General features: G+C 60.1%; 1 protein-coding gene across 4 annotated transcripts in view; it reads right to left on the reverse strand.

The window, feature by feature from the left end:
- St3gal1 (ST3 beta-galactoside alpha-2,3-sialyltransferase 1) overlaps positions 1-18,169 on the reverse strand; it is a 73,946-nt gene that overhangs the window by 12,412 nt on the left and 43,365 nt on the right. For all 4 annotated transcript variants that reach the window (XR_007347254.1, XM_048802165.1, XM_015486506.2 and 1 more), the window contains exon 3: positions 2,553-3,436. Coding sequence is in view for 3 of the 4 variants with exons in the window: in XM_048802165.1 (XP_048658122.1) it covers positions 2,553-2,858 (306 nt within the window). In the remaining variant the exon portion in view is untranslated. The remainder of the gene's footprint in view (positions 1-2,552; positions 3,437-18,169) is intronic.

Consider the following 18,169-nt stretch of genomic DNA (forward strand, 5'->3'; position numbering starts at 1 on the left):
CTGTGTAGCCCACTCTGCAGGGACCCTGGTCCGTCCAGCTCTGCACTGGGAGGCAGCAGCAGAGCCTGCGTTGGGGAAGGGGCTCGGAGGTCAGCTGGCGAGAGCATGAGGACAGACCCAGGAAGAACTTGGAGGAAACCCGAGCATCAGCATCTGGGGTCTCGCACATACGGCATACAAGGGGCGGGTCACTCAGCATCATGCCACTGATGTCACTGGGGGGACAGTCTGTAAGCCAAACACAGGAGGGAGGTTGAGAAGTTCACACACCCTGTCCCTTAATGTCCTGGCCTGTTTCCAGGTACATGTCCAGTGCTGGACAGGGCTTGCTCACCCCACAGCACCACCTGGAGAGGCACCTGTCTCCCTGCAGGCGAGTCCCAGGCCTCCCAGCCCTGCCCTGCGCTGGGCCTGCAGCCGGTGTCCCATCTGCAGGCAAGGTGGCCAGTGACCCTGTCAGTCCAACATCAGTGGAGCCAAGGTCAAGGCTGAGCCCCTGCCCTGTCCCTTCTGTGGCTAAACACACCACCTCCTTCTCCAGACATGGGGGTCCCCACCGGTCCTGCTCTTTGTCACATCCCCAGAGCCCACTCAGGACCTGGCGCTCAGCACAGGTTACCAGGCCAGGTCCAGCTGGGCTCCAGACCCACCCCGCGCTGGACCCCCTGAGGCTCACAGGCGTCCCCACTCCTGTCAAGGAGGCCACATGCTCCTCCCACGCAGGGTTCCTCACAGAAAGCACCGCGAGGGCAGCCCTGCCTCTGCAGCCCAGTGCACTCCAGGCCCTGCCCTCAGCAGGGCGCGTGAGGGGTCCTGAGCGCCCCAGGCACGGGTGGCCACTTGCTCGTGATGCCCCTCCGTTCCCGCACGCTCTCTCACTCCTCCAGCCCGACGCACGACCCGACCCCCTGCCCGCAGGGGCCTCGCTGTAGAAGTCATGGGGACAGCCTCTGAGGGCCCCGTGGCCAGTTGCTCCTCCTCGGCCTCTGCCCGCCCACCTCCTGCTCCACACACCTCACCCAGGCTGGGGACTGTGTGTGCACTTCTCCCTGCACAATGTCGCCTATTCCATCTGCATAGACGGGCCTGCACACAGAAGTGCTCAGCAGTCCGACACTGAGGCAGATTTCTCATTTCCCTTCCATCCACTTTGCATTTATCAACCAGAATGGCCTTTCAGATGAAGAGGTCAGGCTCGGCTGGGTGGGGTCCCACAGTGGCTTCCTGCTGGACTTTCTTCACTCGGGGTCTTCCTCTTCCTTGCACCTGCTCTCCTAGCACCCCAGCCCCCGACCTCCTCCACCCCCCAGCACACCAGCCACCCCCAGGACTCTTGCACATGCTATCCCCAGGACCTGCAGCATGTTCTCTGGAACTTCTCATGCCTGGTGCCTTTTTTTGCATTTGGGTCTGAGCCTCAGAGTCGTCCCTGACCACCCCATTTACAGTATTACGTCATTAATGTCACTGAGGGGGGGGGGGATATTCTGGCTTTCTCTGTCCTTTGTGAATGGCAGTAGAAGCCCCACAAGGCTACTGATCCGAACCCAGGAGGGGAGGTTGAGAAGTTCAGACACTCCGTCCCTTAACTTCCTGGCCAGTTTCTAAGTACGTGTCCAGTCCTGGACGGGGCCTGCTCACCCCCAGAGCACCACCCCGAGGAGGCACCTGTCTCCCTGCAGGTGGGTCCCAGGCTCCACACTTGTCATGATGACACATCTCAGGTGACCTTCCTGAGAGCACTTCCTTCCAAGGCTACTTTGCTTGCACTGGGCCCTCCAGGCTCATGGGTTCTGCATCCATGGGATCAACCAACCGCGGACACAAAATAGCTGAAAAAATCGCATCTGTACCACACAACGTGCATTCAGGTGGCATTCAGGTGGTGTTGGGGACTATAAGTCATCTAGAGATGGTCAAAGCTCATGGAGGATGTGAGCAGGTTATAGGCAAATGCCCTGGAGCCTCAGGGGCTCACCCCCAGATACGGAGGAACCCCTGCAGTCGGTTTGCTTCTTATCTCTACCTTCCCATGGCAGTGACCTTGCATTCTGACTGCACCACCTGCCACGGTGAACCGCTGGTACCCAAATGGGCCCAGGGGCCAGTCCCCAGAGCCCAAGAATGTGGCCTGGAAGGAGGGCCCTGCAGGAAGCCGTGAGGGACCTCTAGAGATCAGGCTGGACACTAGGTGAGCCCTGGCTCCAAGGACAGGTGGCCTCACGGGAGGAGAAGGATGGACACAGGGAAGCATGGTCCTGCAGGTGGAGGCGGTACAGCTGCCAGTTAAGGACAGCGTGCACCCCAGAGTCCCCCGCAGTGCCACGGAGGAACCGGCCTGAGGACATCGCATGGCGACCTCAGACTCTGGCCTCCAGCCCTGAGCAGCCGGCTTAGGTGGTCCTAAGCCTCGCGGTCCTCGGCAGTTGCTATAGCAGCCCCCGGAGTCGAGTGCCCTGGACTTGCTCTGACGCACACGTCACAGGTGCTCGCAGGGCTGGCGTGTGGCCCTGGAGCCCCCGCCCCCGCCCCGTGCCCACTGCAGGACTCACCAGCCACCACTGGTAGGTGTCCTCCTCCAGGAGCGCGTTGTGGGCGTTGAGCAGCGGCGGCGGCGTCTGGTTGAAGCGCTGGTCGAACCAGGCCGACAGCCCCTGCTGGCTGACGCAGTGGGCGCAGGTGCAGGGCCGGGGCCTGAGCAGCTTCCTGAGGTTCTCCGAGAGCTCCAGGACCATCTGCTTGGGGAACCAGGCGGCGGGCACCGAGGTGTGCGAGTAGTTGAGGAAGAAGGAGGTGAGGAAGATGAGGAGCACCAGGAAGGTGAGCACCTTGAGGGTCCTCCTCCGCACGGCCACCATCTTCACTGTCTGCGGGGGACCCCTGTGACGGGCCGGAGGAACCCCGCCAAACTGAGCAGGAGCACAGAGAAGGTCCTGGAGGCGCAGGCGCGATCAGAGAGGAGGCTGGGGTCCCCAGGAAGGCCTCACGGGCTGTGAGCACCAGCTGCACCCCCACGGAGATGTGGCCGCCCCTGTGCCCTGGACACGCCCGGGCAGTGCCCAAAGCCCATTCCTGGGGCCTGGCTCTCGGCCTGCAATCGGTCTTTTAGGAAATAATGTGGCCTGTTTCTTCTACGATCCCAAATGAGCTGATAATGTCTCTTGATGAAGTTTTAATTAAATGTAATAACAGTGATTTCCTTTCCCACTCAGAGGGGCTCGCGGGCAATTAATCTTTGCAACAGTCCAGGGACCCTCGGGGTGAGGACCTGGAAGGACGGGGCTTGGCCCTGGATGCAGGGCGCCCTCCTGACTACCCTCCTCCAGAACGCGTGGTTTTTGGTGATCCTTAATGAGAGCCGTGTCGCTCCATGCTGTCACCAGGGATGTGGCAGTTGGGCAGCCGTCTTGATGACCACACAGAGGTTGTCCGTCATCTGCGTAGAAAAAGAGGAAGAAAGAAAGATGACATCCGGCCACCTCGCTCTCCTGCATGGCCCCAGATGGATTCTGGGGTCTCCCCTCTGTGTGTGGCCAACCTGGGGGGCTGCGGGGACTGGTTTGCCCTCCTGAGCCCCAGGGTATGTGTGTGTGCAATGGGAAGTTCCTGTCTGTCTGAATGGCTACCAAGGCCAAGGGGGGGGGACCCCTCCACGCCTCGCCCAGCCCGAAGCTGGGACAAGGAAGCATTCAGCACAAGCCTGCGGGGTGAGTCGGGGCCTCGGGGTGCACATTGCACCCAGGATCCCAAACACTTTATCTGACCACCTGTCCTGAACTGCAGCAGCAGAAGCCGCAAGAATCACAAGAAAAATGTCACACTTAGCGCACGGTCCCCGCCTCTACCACCAAGCTGGGCTTCCCATGGCCACCGTCAAGCTCTGCTTGAGCAGTGTGTGGCCGCGGGAAAGTTACTCAGCCTTCCTGGCCCTCGGTTTCCTCCTCTGTGAAGTGGGACCCCCTCCCACCCACATCGTGGCTGTGAAGAGAAGATGAAGGAGGATCGCGGAGCTCGTCTCTCGGGCCTCTGCTGAGCTCTGCTTTTTCCATATGAGAGTGTGTGAACGTCCTCGATCCCTTCAGGGCTATCTCCAGATAGTCCTCAGAGCCCACCCCGCTACATACCAGTTTCCCTGTGTGTCTTGGAAGAAACTGAGACTCAGGGATGGTAAATGACTCTTCCAGGGTCACAAGGTCACAGGAGAGGAGGACGCTGGATCTAAGCCCTAATCCATAACCCCCTGTCCATTCTTGGTGGTCTCTCCGAGACCACAGCAAGAGGGGGGCAGTGACTTCTGGGACCCCCACTGGGGCCCTCTCATGGGTCGTGGCTTGGAAAGTCCCCATTCAAATGCCTCAGTGCTGCGGCAAGTTCGTCATTGAGATGTGGAGGTCAATAGCTTGTGGAGGGACAGGGGAGAGCTGAACAGGGCCCAGACAAGTAGTGGGACAGCCCAGACCCAGCCATACCTGCAGCCAGCCCCACACCTTGACTTTCCAGTGAGCTGAGAGAATAAATCCCCGCCTTCATGAAAAGCGGATTCTTTGTAACTTGAAGCAAAATGACTGACCCACGGGTGACAGGTGCTCCTGCCCGGGCCGTCCTACTGTCCAGAAAGCCCAGCCCACTGTGCCTGGCTGGCTGGCACTCACAGGGCTCAGCTGGTATAGAGTCCTGGGGAAGCCTGCTCATTCCGAGGGTCAAGTATAGGTTTTCCTGGCCCCACAAGGCCCCAGCTTCACTCTGCCTGCACCGTCCACTCTCCTCCCTGGGCAGGGAGCTCCGGAAGGACAGAAACTCGGCCTCAGCCCTGTGGTCCTGTCACCTGGCACATACCCTGTGCTCAGTGGAGTTCCATGGCCAGAAGGAATGTGGGAATGAAGGCCAACACAAGGTCTGGCAAAGAAGCACAGAGCAAGAGACAGAAGGTCTGATTCTCCCCAGGCGGTACCACCATGCACTGTGTGACTGTGGACAGTGACCTAACCTCTCTGAACCATTCATTCACTGCAAAACAGGGCTGATAACTGATTCTGCTCAAGTCCTGCCCTTCCATCCACCAAGGTCCGCCCATTGAGCTAATTCATTCCCTACAAATATGCTGGTCCTCATGCCATTCCAGGCCCTGGCTAGATGGTCAGGATGCATGATTGAGGCTCCCAAGGCAGCAGCAGGCCCAGGGCTTCAGGAGCAGGAGCATCAGGGTGGCAGGCTGCATGAGAGGGGGTCGGGCTGTGGAGGCCAGTCGAGACCGGGTCGTCTCTGAGGGACAAGGACCCTTGTGTGGGTTGGAGCACAGGGGTGACGTGGTCTCACACACCTGTCTTCATAATGAGCAGGGCTTGAGACGTCCTCACAGACCCCAGTGCGTTGGTCACACAGGTCCTACGTGGAGATGAGGCCCCCGGGCCCTGGCAGGGCTGGGAGATTCCAGCTCTCTGGGTTGATGCTGGTTGGGGTGACCCCATCCAGGGAGCAGAGGGGTGCGACCCCGTCCCTGCTGCAGAGTGGCCATCAGCCCCTGGCCCCGCGGGAATCCTGGAGAGGCGTGGGGTGTGTGCGCCTGAGCAGGTCACTGGCACAGTGGGACTCAGGAGTCGGGGCTGCCACCAGGGGGGCCTCTGGAGAGGGTCAGCACCCCCTCCCCGCCCCGCAACAGGGAGCTGGGGACAATTAGCAGGGACAAAGAGGACATCTTGGAGCTCGTGGACTGTGAATGGAGAACAGCGCGGAGGGAGGATGTTCACTGAGCCCCTGTGAACGGCGGGCAGCGCTCCCCACGCCCCGGGCACCACCGCAGCTGCAGACAAGCCCCAGGGAAGGGGGCAGGCACAGCCAGGACAGGCTCTGCCGCCGGGGCGCCCACAGTGGTGTCGGTCACTCCTCTCCTGGGCTCTCTTCTTCTTGCCATTTCTTGGGTTCATTTCTGGTCTTTCCCCACTTGTTGGATGGCACCCCTCCATAGGACCCTGCACAGCCTGCTGGAATCACACCTCAGTCCTTCCCCGGGTCACATTTCTCTTCCTTCTAGCACGTCCGTCTGATCACTGTTGATGACCTCCGGCTCTCAGTGCCTTCTCCGTCTTGTCTGTTTCTTAGCAAGTGACGATCGCAGTGTCTTCAAGGTCCACCTCGGCCGCCCTGGGGTGGCTGCTTACAGTGGGGCTGTTCCTACCACCTGGCCTCTCGCCACCCTCTCTGGACGCCTGGTCCTGCGCGAGGCTTGCCCGGCTGCCGTGGACATCCGGGGTGACGCGGGAGGCTGGGAGGGCAGTCAGCTGACGGCGGAGGGACCCAGGGACGGTGCTCCTGTTGGGCTGGGCCTGGCCTCCTGGGCACCTGGCGTGGTTCTGGTCACCGTTCCCGAGGGCGCAGGCTTCTGAAGCCTAGACCTTCCTCACACAGCCCTTCTCTCAGATCTCTGTCCCCTGTGCCGTGACATGGCCCCACCCCAGGGTGGCTTGTCAGTGTCCCCGCTGCTCCTTTCTGCTTGGTTTCTTAAACTCTGAACCCAGGTAACTCGGACACTGAGGACGCCCGACAGGAAGAACAGGGGCGCAGCCGTGAATTCCTCTGTGTGGTCCCCTCGCTCCAGCTTCTTGGTCCCCTGGAACGTGGCTGTCCTGAACCCACGCACGTGCTCATCTCCCTACCCGTCCGTTTTAGCTTCTCAGCTTCTACGGTCTAACGCAGCTTCTGCCATAGCCAGACCCGGAAACCACGGTGTCCACCCCTGCTCCTCTGTGTTCCTGGGACCTGGAGGGGTGTCCTATATGTGTTAGGGGCCTGGAGAATGCAGAGGAGACTGTGGGGGCGGAGGGCCCTCGGGTGCCCAGCGTATCTCCTTGCACCAGCCACGAGCAGACGGGGAGGGCAAGCCCAGCAGGTCCACAGGCTGCAAAGTGAGAGATCAGCGCAGCCTCTGCAGCCACCACCTCCCTGTTCCCAAGGCCAGCTCTGGCAGCCTTCACTGGGTACCAGAGGCCCTCCACACACACCAGCTACCCCCACCCATGTGACTTCCCGGTCCCTTCTGGGTTCCAGCTGCTGTGAGCCTTCTGGTCACTAAAAACCAGGTCTTCCTGTGTCCTGACCTGGGGGGACGCTGGCTGGCTGGCTTCCCGTGGTGGCACAGGGTTCGCAGAGTAAGTCTGGCCAGTGGAAGGAAGAACAACGTTTCCAATCTGCTCTCCAGCCCCAGCCTGGTCGCTGGACAGTTGGAATCCATCAACTGTGTTTGCATGAAGAATTTGCCAATGGATCCCAGCCAACAATTGTTGGAATAAAAATGTCACATTCAGACCCAAGTTTAATTCCCAACCCTCCTCATTCCTGGCTGTGTGCCATAGGCCAGGCACTTCACCTCTCTGATCCTTGGTTCCTGAGTCTACACAATGGAGCTCATGATGCTCATCAGGGCCTCCTGTAGGATGCAGTGACTCGCACAGTGAGCAGCTCAGCTCTGTGCGCAGAGTAGGTGTGCGACGTAGATCAATTCTGTGCTTTGGCCTGTCCTACTGCCAGAGTTACGTAAAAGATGGAGGGAAACCAGGCACCAGCCAGTACACACCGGCTGCAACCAACAGGTTGCCTCTGACCCACAGAATTCCTTGCTTCCCTTGCTCAGGGCTTTGGACCCTGGCGCTTCATTGCTTTCTGCTTCAGTGGCCAGGACCTCTCAGGGGCTGCCAGGAGGGGGTCATAATGCACTGGAGGGGCCCAGGTCTCCAGACCCTGAGTGCTCAGCAGCAGACGTGCCTCAGGACAGGATGCAGTGGCCTGAGGGACAGTGTGGGGGGGGCTGCAGGGACAGACCCGCCTGAGTTGGCGGTTCTCTCTGGCCCCTGAGTTCAGCTCCCAGTCACTCCAGTTTTCCACTCCTGGATCCCTGGGATCCTCTTCCCACAGGCTCAGGAACGCTGGTGCGCCACCCTCTGGAGCCTCTGGGAGTTACAGCACCCAGCACAGGCCAGCCCCTCTCAACTCTGGCTGCCAGTGTCCCACGGGGCATGCTCCAGGCATTGTTCTTCAGTCTGCAGATTCACTGTCCCCATTTGAGGCCACAGCAGCCCTGGGTGCAAATGCTGTATCAGCTACTTCCTGGCAAAGGGACCCTGGGTACAATAATCTATACATCGCACCCCCACCTCCCAGATGAGGAAGCAGAGGCTCGGGGTGAGTCCCTGCACCAGGAGAGGCAGAGAGGGCCTGGCCCCTGTCTCCCTACCAAGCACCGTGTCCTCCAGACGTGGGACCGATGGCTGACTCTGCCCCTCCCTGCTCTTTCTTCCCCTCCTTTCCCATCCACTGCACATCTGCTGGTTGCTAAGCCTGGGTTTCCAGGAAGAAGGTGCTGGCTCTGGAAACGGAGTGTACCCTGCGCAGAGTCCCTCGTGCCTCTGAGCTGTTACAGGGAGTGTCTGATTTCTGCTCTATTTCCCTATTCAGAACATCGGCCCCAGGAGCAGCCGCGACCCAGTGAGTCAGAGCTGCAGGCTGCGCCTGCCCGGAAGCCTCGCTGGGTGGATGCAGCCCAGCCCTGGCCTGGGCCTCCCGCCACCTGTCCCTCCCCTAGGCTCAGGAGTCCTTCTGGCCACATGTTGCCATCACTGGATGATCAGACCTTCTCCCTGCTCATGTCTGTGGCTCTGCAGGCTCCCTGGCTGTCACGCAGGGGGACCTCTGTGATGGAGATGTGCAGAACCTTCAAGGAGACCTCGAGGAACTTGCAGTTATGATCCAAGGCCAGGGTCGGGGCTGACGCGGGGCCAGTTCACAGCACAAATTCTGATTTGGAGATGTAACTGCCTGTGCCTTGACCCTGTCTGGCCCGGAGCTCTTAGGGTGTCCTGCTTCTTGCAGGCCCCCAGTGCAGGTCACTGTCTGCTGGAGTGGGCCTTTGTCCCCACCTCCTCCATGCTGCCCCGGAGCTGCAGGGCTGGAAGCCGGGGCTGCAGTTTCCTGCCGGCAGGGATCTCGATGCCTCAGTCGGCCAAGGACGCTGGGTGGGCAGCAGAGGGACCTTCCTCCTGCCTGCACGGGTTGGGGGGCTGCTGGGCAGCTGCAGCTGCCTACAGACCTGGGTACTGGCCTCCAGACCCATCTGCCTCCATCTCCAGGATGAGGACCGTCTTGGTCTGTGCTGGCCTCCTGAAGCCTGCTGGCCTCAAAGCCCCGGGCTGCAGCAATGGGCCCAAGTATCTGCAGGTCTTCCAACAAAGGTTCAGCGGGGACCACTTGGAGGTTTGCCTCGGATTCCTCATCAGAATGTGGGGATGGACTAGTCCCTGCCTCACGTGGTTGTGCAGAGAGGGAAATGAGTCGACGCAGCTCATACATTCAAAGTGGCGCACTGAGCCCCAGCAAGGAAGTGCAGAGGAGGGGTGCACCATCCCTGCTCCTTGGTGGCAGCGTCATGGTGCACAGCATGTGCTGTCCAGCTTGGAGCAGGTGGCAGTCAGCATGAACCCACCTAATCCCCACCCACCCTGAAGGAGGCAGCTGCACTCCCCTGGCTGAGCTGCATCCGCACACTCTCGCCCCCGCCATCAGACCCAGCTTCTCCAGAAAACCAGAGACATCTGCCACTGCGAGGGAGGCCCGAGAGGTGGCCTTGATCTCCATGATAAGGAGACGGCCCTCCCCAGGGCATCAGCCAGGAACCACCTCAGGACTTCAGGTAGCCAATTCTCCTCTGCAAAATGGGACCATGATCCCAGCCCTGGCTCACTCTGGGCTCACGGAAAGAGCAATTTATCAGGTACTCGGTCAGCCCTGATGGTCACTTCACAAGACCCCTCTGCTATAACCAAGATACTTAGAATCTGGAATATTTAATAGACATCAGAATCAGCGCTGTCCATCTACGGATGGCGAAAAGCACCCACAACAACTCCCGACCCCCAGGAAAGGAGGAATAGTACTGGGGCCATCGGGAATTGCTTAAGGACCTTCTATGCGATGGTGGTCATTGCTGTTGTCTATGACACTGGAGCTGTCACAGCCAGCAGGGCACAAGTATTCCTGGTGACACTGGTACAGACAAGCCTCACCACTGCCAGCATCTGACGCCGAGCAGGGCATGACCTTGGTAAGAGCGGCACTAGTTGAGCCCATGACCTTGACATCGGCATTTCATGAGTGCTCGTCCTAAGAAGCCACACTGTTTTGCTGGCAGCCACCTCTTATGTCTCATGTTCACCAAGGGTCTAGATGGCATCGAGAGGCCACCTCGGTGACCGTCCACACCCCTTTGGCTTGGCAAGGCCTCAGTGACAGTCACAGGATCATGGGAGCGCACAATATGGCACTTCTGAGAAGGGATCCCTGTCATCAGAAAGCGTGTGACTATACTGATATAGCCAATGTCACCTGCCCTGGGATCACCGTTGCTAGAGGAATTCAGTACTGCGAGTGAGGAGCACGTGTGCGAGCACTGGGTGTGGAGAATACATGCTCGTGAGTGCGACACGGGCCGCCACCCCCATGTCCAACACGTCGCCTGGCCATGGCCACCGCTGCCTTCCTCCTTTGCAGATTCCCCTCTTGCTTCCGTCGCTTCCTTCACCACTCACTGGGCACTTGCTGCCAAGCAGTTGCTCCGTCCAGTGCTGGGCAGCGGATGGCCAGGATAAGGAGAGTGACCTCCAGCCTCACCTTCCTTTAATTCAGCCTCCCGGGGTTGGGGCGGAGGCTGAGGAAATTAGGGATCACACAACACTCTGCAGCGGGTGGCTGGATGGATCATCTCCGCTGGGCCACCGTGCCTGGCAGTGTGGCCCAGCCAGCCTGGGGGCTGGCGGGAAGGTATTTAACAGATGTGGTCAACATCCACACGGAAGAAAGGAGGGTCTCTCATCCAGTGAGTGGGCTCCATCCACTGAGCAAGACCAGCCCCAAGACTGAGGTGTGAGGCAGGTCCTGCCCTGCGCATTCCTGATTGACAGCCCCAGGCAGGACTGCGTGAGCCGACTCCTTAAATGAGGCACTGCACAGGCGTCCATGCCGTGGGCTCTGCCCCTCTGGAGATCCCCCTGATACAGCAGACTGCCCTACCATGAAGCAGAAGCGTGGATGGGCCAGCAGTTGTCCTGAGCACCTGGCAGTGGCCAGGGCCCAGCGGGGTGGGCAGGTCGCTGGGTGCAGGGGACAGAAGCCCCCCAGGCGTGGCAGCAGCAAAGGAGAGCAGGTGAGTCCAAGAAGCTCAGGAAAGGTCAGGGGCAGCGCCCAGCGGAGGAAGGATGGCAGGTGGGGCTGAGGGCACAGGCTGCCGTCACTACCCATGGGGGTGTGGGCCACATCCTGGAAGCCAGAAGCAGTCCCAGGGCGTTTCTGACTAGGTGTGGGGTCACAGCTGGTGGCAATTCAGGCAAAGTCAGGTGTGACAGAACGGCTCCGCCCACGGGGTCATCCTGTGCCCTGGCACTGCCTGCCAGGGAGGGCTGCCACGTGTGTGCTCAGGCAGCCGTGACCACCCAGGCTCGGGCAGCGAGCTGGGTGTCTGCTCTCCTCTACACGTAGTCCCCCACCTCCTCTGCCCCAGTGACTCAGGGGCTGAGTCCATCAGTGGCTGCCACGATCCCAGGCACGATGTTGGCCCTCGCCAGAGAGGACGTGGCCAGGAGCATGGAGGGAGGGCACTGGACGGCACTGGGTAGGCTGGTCACTGCCTGGAACCCGCTCTGTGGGGCAGTCAAGGGCTGATGGTCTCTTGCTTCTGTAAAATGTCCTGCCCATAAATGGGCTCTGTCGAGGGAAGCAGTGAGTCTCTGTCCTCTTGTCCCTTGAGCTCAGGGCTGGAGACACCCCACTCTTTCCATCCCAGGGACCACACCACCCCTGTTTCCTCGACCACAATGAAACTTTGTAAGTGACCCTTCCACTAAAGTGCCCTCCTCGGCCACCTAGAGTGCCCCATCACCATCTCGCCAGCACAGATGGCCCCACGGTCCTGTTTGTTATACACTCCAGGGGACACTGAGGTGTCATCTCTACAGACAGCGCCCTCAGGTGGCCTGATTCCCCCTCCACATGGGAGAACCAGGCTACTCCTCCAGACACCTGCCAGAGAGCTGACTCCCTCCGCCTCAGGTAGCCCCTCTTTCTAGAATCCTCTCCAACCCCATTCAACTGCTGCCAGCGCTTCATCAACTGGGGCGGTCCTCTAGACCTGTCACTGGTGTGGCCTGTGGCCGGCACAGAAGCAGGGTCTGTCCTGCAGCACTCAGGTGCAGGTGCCCTGCATTCCTTCCTGGGGCTCCCTGTGACAGCCACCAGCCCCTCCAGAGCACCGTCTCCATCAAACGCCCAATGCCAGCAGGAGGCACCCGGTGAGGTGGCCGCAGCCCTGGCTGCTCCTGGGCTGGCTTCAGCTTAGCCGCCCTCTGGGTCTGGCCCCTGTCACCTGCATCTCACCCCTTCAACTCCTGCTAGGCTGCCAGAAAGGATCTTGGCTCTAGTTCTTGCAAAAACCCACAGGAGGTCTCCGGCCAGATCTGGGGCCCCTGGCTGTGTTCTTCCTTGTCCAGACCTCAGGTCTCTTTGGCAGCCCCGACCATCTCTTCTTGTGTGCACCTGGCCTGCCATCCCGGGCAGTGTCCGTGTAAGTGCCCCGGGTCTTCAGGCAGCCGCTCTGAGCTCCGCTTTGCAGAGGAGTTAGCTGTGCGGAGAGGCCAGGCCTTCCTAAGGCCACACAGCTCCTGAGGGACTGGCCAGGGCACAAACCAGGCAGATCAGGGCCTGGGGGGTGGGGCAGCCAGCCCCAGTTACAGACAGGGAGGTGGAGGCCTTTGGAATGCGGCCCTGGGACCGAGGAAGGACCGCCACAGCTGGCTCGTGACCAGGGACTGTGGTGAGCACAGAGGCAGAGGGGGCCTGGAGGGAAGGGCAGCTCACAGGTCACTCCATGGGGATCCAGAGGGCAGCCCGTCTCCATCTAGTGACCGAGGAGGCCTGTTCCTTTGGGGTCTCGGTTTCCCCTCTCCTACCGCACCAACTCTCGCTCATCCCCCGCCCTCGTCCGTCGCTGCTGTTCATGCAAACCCTCCTCCTCTAACCCGGCACCTCTTGCTGGGGTTCCCCGAGAAAACAAGCACTCCCTTGAAGCAGACAGAGGTTCAGAAGGGTGGGTTGGAGACTCGCCTGGGCAAGCTTGTCACCGGGATCAGGGCCAGGTGAGGAGGTGGTAGCCTGGCTGTGTTCTCACATTCACAGCTGCACACAGGGAACTTAGATCCACGGATCTTCTTATGCACCTGCATCCAGGGGAGTATGTGGAGCCCCAAAGAGATCCCTGCAACATGAGGAGCAAGAGGCCTGCACTGGGAAGCAGAGGAAAATTTGGCCCTGGGCAAAGGGATTTCTGAGCAAGTCCACTGGGGAGACTGGGAGCGTGGGGGCTGGAGCGGAGGAGCAGGCCCTGGCACTGCAGGGACGGGGACTTCAGGCAGCTGAGGCCAGGCGGCCCTGGTGAGGTCACGGCTGGAAAGAGCAGGGTAACGTGCCAGTCAGTCCAGGCGGCAGAGGCCAGTAATACTCGAGCACCCGGGCGGCTCCAGAGCCTGAAGTAGCCAAGGGACGGGAGGCTTGGAGCCATGGAGAGAAATCCTAGTGCTGAGGGGCAGCCAGGGGCAGCCAGGGGCAGCTGGTCCTGGGGAAGTCCACACACTTTGCCAGCCGAGGAGGGAGGGGCAGAGACCTGTCCCTGCCGTGCACAGACTCGGGAGGAGGCTCCTTTGATCCTCATAACAAAGTTGCCCTTTCACAGCACAGAACTGGAGTCAGGGAGGGCTGAGGCCACCCACTGACTGATGGCCACACAGCAGGCAACGGATTCCAGAGTCAGAACCAGATGAGAAGCCTGGGCATGCAGGCTGTGCCTGTGAGGAGAGCCACATGCTGGGGCCACACACTCTAAACCACGCAGTCCTCTGGGGGCTGGGGAGCACCCCAAGCTGTCCCCCTCTGCTGGAACCTGGTGGCCCTTGTTCTCACTTCCTGCCTAGTGCCATCGGTAGTCACGAACTGCTCAGCAGCTGCTGCTTGTTTACTTGCTCAGGCAAGTTCAGGGACATCCTGAGGTGGAACCCAGACCTGGATTCCTTCCCAGCAGGGACAGACAGGAGGCCGGGGCTCAGCAGCTCCAGAGCCTCATCCGCCGTGTGACCTGGACAAGCTTCTTGACCACAGCCAGACACGTCCCACTTCTGCATGCAGAGCAGAGAGGAGCACTCGGGCAGTTCGAGTGCAGAATGGAAAGCAGCGCCCTGGCTACCAGGAGGGCCGTGTCCCCGCCAGACCCTGCCCCAGTAAGAGCCAACATTCCCGTGGTGCGCGTGGTGCGCGTGGTGCGCGTGGCGCTCGGCAGGCCTGAGAACTTTCAGGTTGGTTCCACTGAAACTTCACACACCCACTTTACAGATGAGCAAATGAAGCCTAGAAAGCTTAGGTCACGTGGCCCAGGGTGCGACATTCTGTACCTAAAAGGCGATCCAAGCAGACTGGCTCCAGAGCCGGTCACAGTCAGTGCCTCCCGGCCCCCGAGAGCCTGTCCACATGACAGGGAGCTTCTCCCACCCAGCCCCCTCTCCTCCCAAAGTGATCACACAAGCTACTCACACTCCACTCCCCCGAGGAGCTGAGCTGGTGGGACAGGCCCGCTGAGCAGGGAGACTCGCGGCTGCGGACGGTCAGCTGGCCAGGAGGTGGGCATTCAGCACTGGGTTTTCCCACCATTCCATGCCAATGTCCCTTCTGAGAGCTGGGGGTGGAAGACTGGACGGCACAAACCCTGCTGCCCATTAAAGCGCCTCCCACGTGGGGCGCGCGGCCATCTAAAGACACCTTGTTCTGCTCCATTTGCTTTAAGACACACAGGTGGCCTTGAGTTCCTAGAATGTGGTGCGACAGGCGGGCCTTCAAAGGGCCAGTTGCTCTCCTTGGTCTTGAGGAGGAACCAAGGCTGACAGTGGGAGGCCTAGAGCTGCTCCTGGGAATAGGAGGACACACGGATACAGGCCAGAAACCCCCTCCAAGACCCCACTAGCCCCGACATCCGCAGAGGGGCTGCAGGTGTGTGTGAGGGCTCCTCCCAGAGCCTGTCCAGTTGTGCAGGGCACAGGGGCCGCCTGGGTTCTCTGCTCCCTGTGTTCCACCCTCTCCTTCCTTCCCTCCACGAATGACCCCCCCACACACCAGGGAAGACACTGGCAGGCACATTTTGTGAATGGCAGTTTTCATGTGTACGTGTCTGGTGTCCTAGAGCCATGTCCAACACCATTGTTCTCAGTAAACAAAAGGAACAATCACAACCTAGGAGGTTTTTTGCTTCCTCATATAAATGTGGGTAAGAAGTTTGTGGTTTTCAGATTCAATCTGTATTTTGAGGTCCCCACACTCTGCCTAGGCGCCAGGGTTCTCTGCCTTGCAGGTGTGACATCAGGCTGGAAGAGAATCAGAGTTCCTGATACACAGAGACCTGGATCTGTCCCACGAACGTTTACTTTTTCTGTTTAGTGAGCTCAGCCCCTGGGTAGGCTGGCTGAGCTGCAATTGTCTCCCAAATTTAGAAAATATCTGATTGAGCTGAGGCTCCATACACAAAAGGGGTGCAATCTGCCTCCCTTCATGACAGTCTCCTTTCTGACCCGGGCGTTTCCTGTCCTCTGCCAGGCCCCAGGCAGGCTATTGTTAGCTTCTGGCTTTGAGGGGATCAGGTTGCATACGGAGGCCTCTCCGTCCCTCCTTTTTGCTGTTGCCTGCTCATGAGCCACCCCCACCCAAAATTCTGCAGGGGTCCCTCCACACTGAGAAGGAGACCTGGGGCTCACGGGGCAGCTGCGAGACCCTACACAAAGCAGCCCCTGCCTCTGTCTGACTGCCTCCCATGCCTTCCTGGCCTACCCTCTTGAGCCACATCGGCCTTTGGGCTAGTCCTCAGGCTCCCAAGTGCGGGAACCATGTGTGGACTATCCACCCTGCCCAGAATGCCCTTCCCACAGACTCAAGGCCTGCCCTTCACTCAAGTCAGGGATGCTGCGTCCAATGCCAAGTCCACGGAGAAGCCCCTTTGCATGGCCCCCACCTTGGAACCTCTCACCAGCTGCCACCACCACCGGACAGGGTCATGCAGGGCTGAACGGAGATGCAGCTGAGTCCCTCGTCCCCACCGTGCTCCCTGAAGAGTGATCACACCCGTCTTTAAGGACTGCCTGGAAGGCAGGCACTGTGCCCATTGAAGAGACTAAGAGAAGTTCAGCAATGGCCGCTGGTCCAACCCCACAGCCCAAGGTTGTGCACAGAAGTGTCGCAGTGGAACTTCCAGTGCCTGCCTGTGGTTGGAGACCCTCCCTCTCCCATTCTTGCAGGTCTTGCTGGAGGCATTCAGGGCCCAGGGGCCCGCCAGTCTGCAGCTGGTCCTAAGACACAAGACAAGGCTTCCTCCAAGTAGAAACTTCGCTTGCTTGTTGTTTACCACAAGATGGGTCCCCAGGTGGGGCCCAAGTGGCCCATGTTGCAGCCACTGCATGGCAGGCGTCCATCTCGGCCTTCTGCCAGACCCCTGGGACTGAGGACACAGGGGAACAGCTCAGGCCACCTGTAGAACAGTGAGTACAAAGTGCCTGCAAGTCCCTGGCCTCAGGGGCAGGGGTCTTGTGTCTGCTGCCAGCTGCCATGAAACACCCCGGGCTGGGGATTAGCTGGTCGGTGCACACAACCAGGGCCAGGCTGTGCCCCTCCACACTGAGAACAAAACCCGAAGCTCACGTGGCAGCTGCGAGACTCCTCCACTCTCCACACAGTAGAGCACTGTACTCTGGGTGGTCTGGCCCTGTTGAAGGAATGACTTTCCATCCCTCCCCCCCTCCCCCAGGTGACTTCCCCAGCTGAGCACAATGCCCCAGGACCCTGCCCGGCCTCTGGCCCTCTTCCTCCTTCCAGGATTCCCACGAGTCGGATGTCCCCAGGGGACAGGCCAGGAGTGGAGTTTGACTGAGGGGGAGGGATGTCCGCCCTGGCTAGTGAACACCGCCCAGTGGAGCTGATGACCTGGGGCAGATACTGGGGAAAGCAGACGACACAGAGAAGCAGACACTTTTGCATGTTTACATTTTGTGATGGCGAGGGGCTGAGCCAAGGGCTCTCTGACCCACCGAGAAGGAGCTCGGGTGGAGCTGCACTGTCATTGGGGGCGTGGGCACACAGGGTCTTCAGTGCTGTATTCCCAGCAGGATGCCCCTGCCCGCTCCTCTTGGTGGCCCACGTGATATCAGGTAGATGGACAGAGGGCAGACCCAGCGGTGGTCGCAGAGGACAGAGCGCGGCCGACCGCTGGGCAGGCTGCCCCTCAGGGACCAGCCGCCCCTCAGGGACGAGCCGCAGGGCTGGGCTTCGCACCTCCCTGGGCTGCAGGTTTTAGAACATTCCTTATGAGAAACTTGAAGGAGCTCACAGACCAGTAACCAGGCAAAATTGCTTTCTGATTATTATTTTTCCAGCTGAATGAGACTCAGTTAGTGGAAGGCTTAATAAGCCATTCTGGGCCCCGAGGAAAGAGCCATTCTGCTGCCTGCGGAAATGAGTTTCTGGTTGTGTAGCCGCAGCCCAGGCGGGAAGGCGACGAGGGTCTGCAGCTCTGGGCAGCCAAGGCAGGACTGCGAGGCAGTGCCCACTCACGGGGGCCTCTCCGCGAAGTACACAGCTCTGCAAACCCAAGGGGAGACGACGGAAGAAGGCTCGTCCCCACGTCTGCTGCCGAGGCTTGGACGCAAGACTAATGGCATTTCGGGATCCCAGAGAAACACATGGATGCCTCCACCTCTCTGCGTCATCTTCTGAGGCTCAGCGAGGGGAAGGATCAGCCCAAGGTTGTGCACAGACTGCAGAGGCGCTGAGACAGAACGGGGGCCCCTAACTCCCTGAGTGCATCCTAGCACGCCCAGCCCCAGGGGCTGCCCACAGGAGCCTCCAGGTGCCAATACCACCATCTGCCAGAGGGCAGAACGGAGCCCACCACCCAGAGCCTCAGTCTGATGGTCACATCAGGACAGGTCTGCACGCCCCTGCACCCGACTGGCCCCCTGGACTCTGCCTGCCAGACCTCCCTCCCCGAGGACAGCGTGAGGTTAGCCAGGCAGCCTGTCCTGTGGTTGATGAATCCAGGCTCTTTGTC

This window comes from Marmota marmota, unplaced genomic scaffold (genome assembly GCF_001458135.2).
Source record: "Marmota marmota marmota unplaced genomic scaffold, marMar, whole genome shotgun sequence".
Lineage (NCBI taxonomy): Eukaryota > Metazoa > Chordata > Mammalia > Rodentia > Sciuridae > Marmota > Marmota marmota.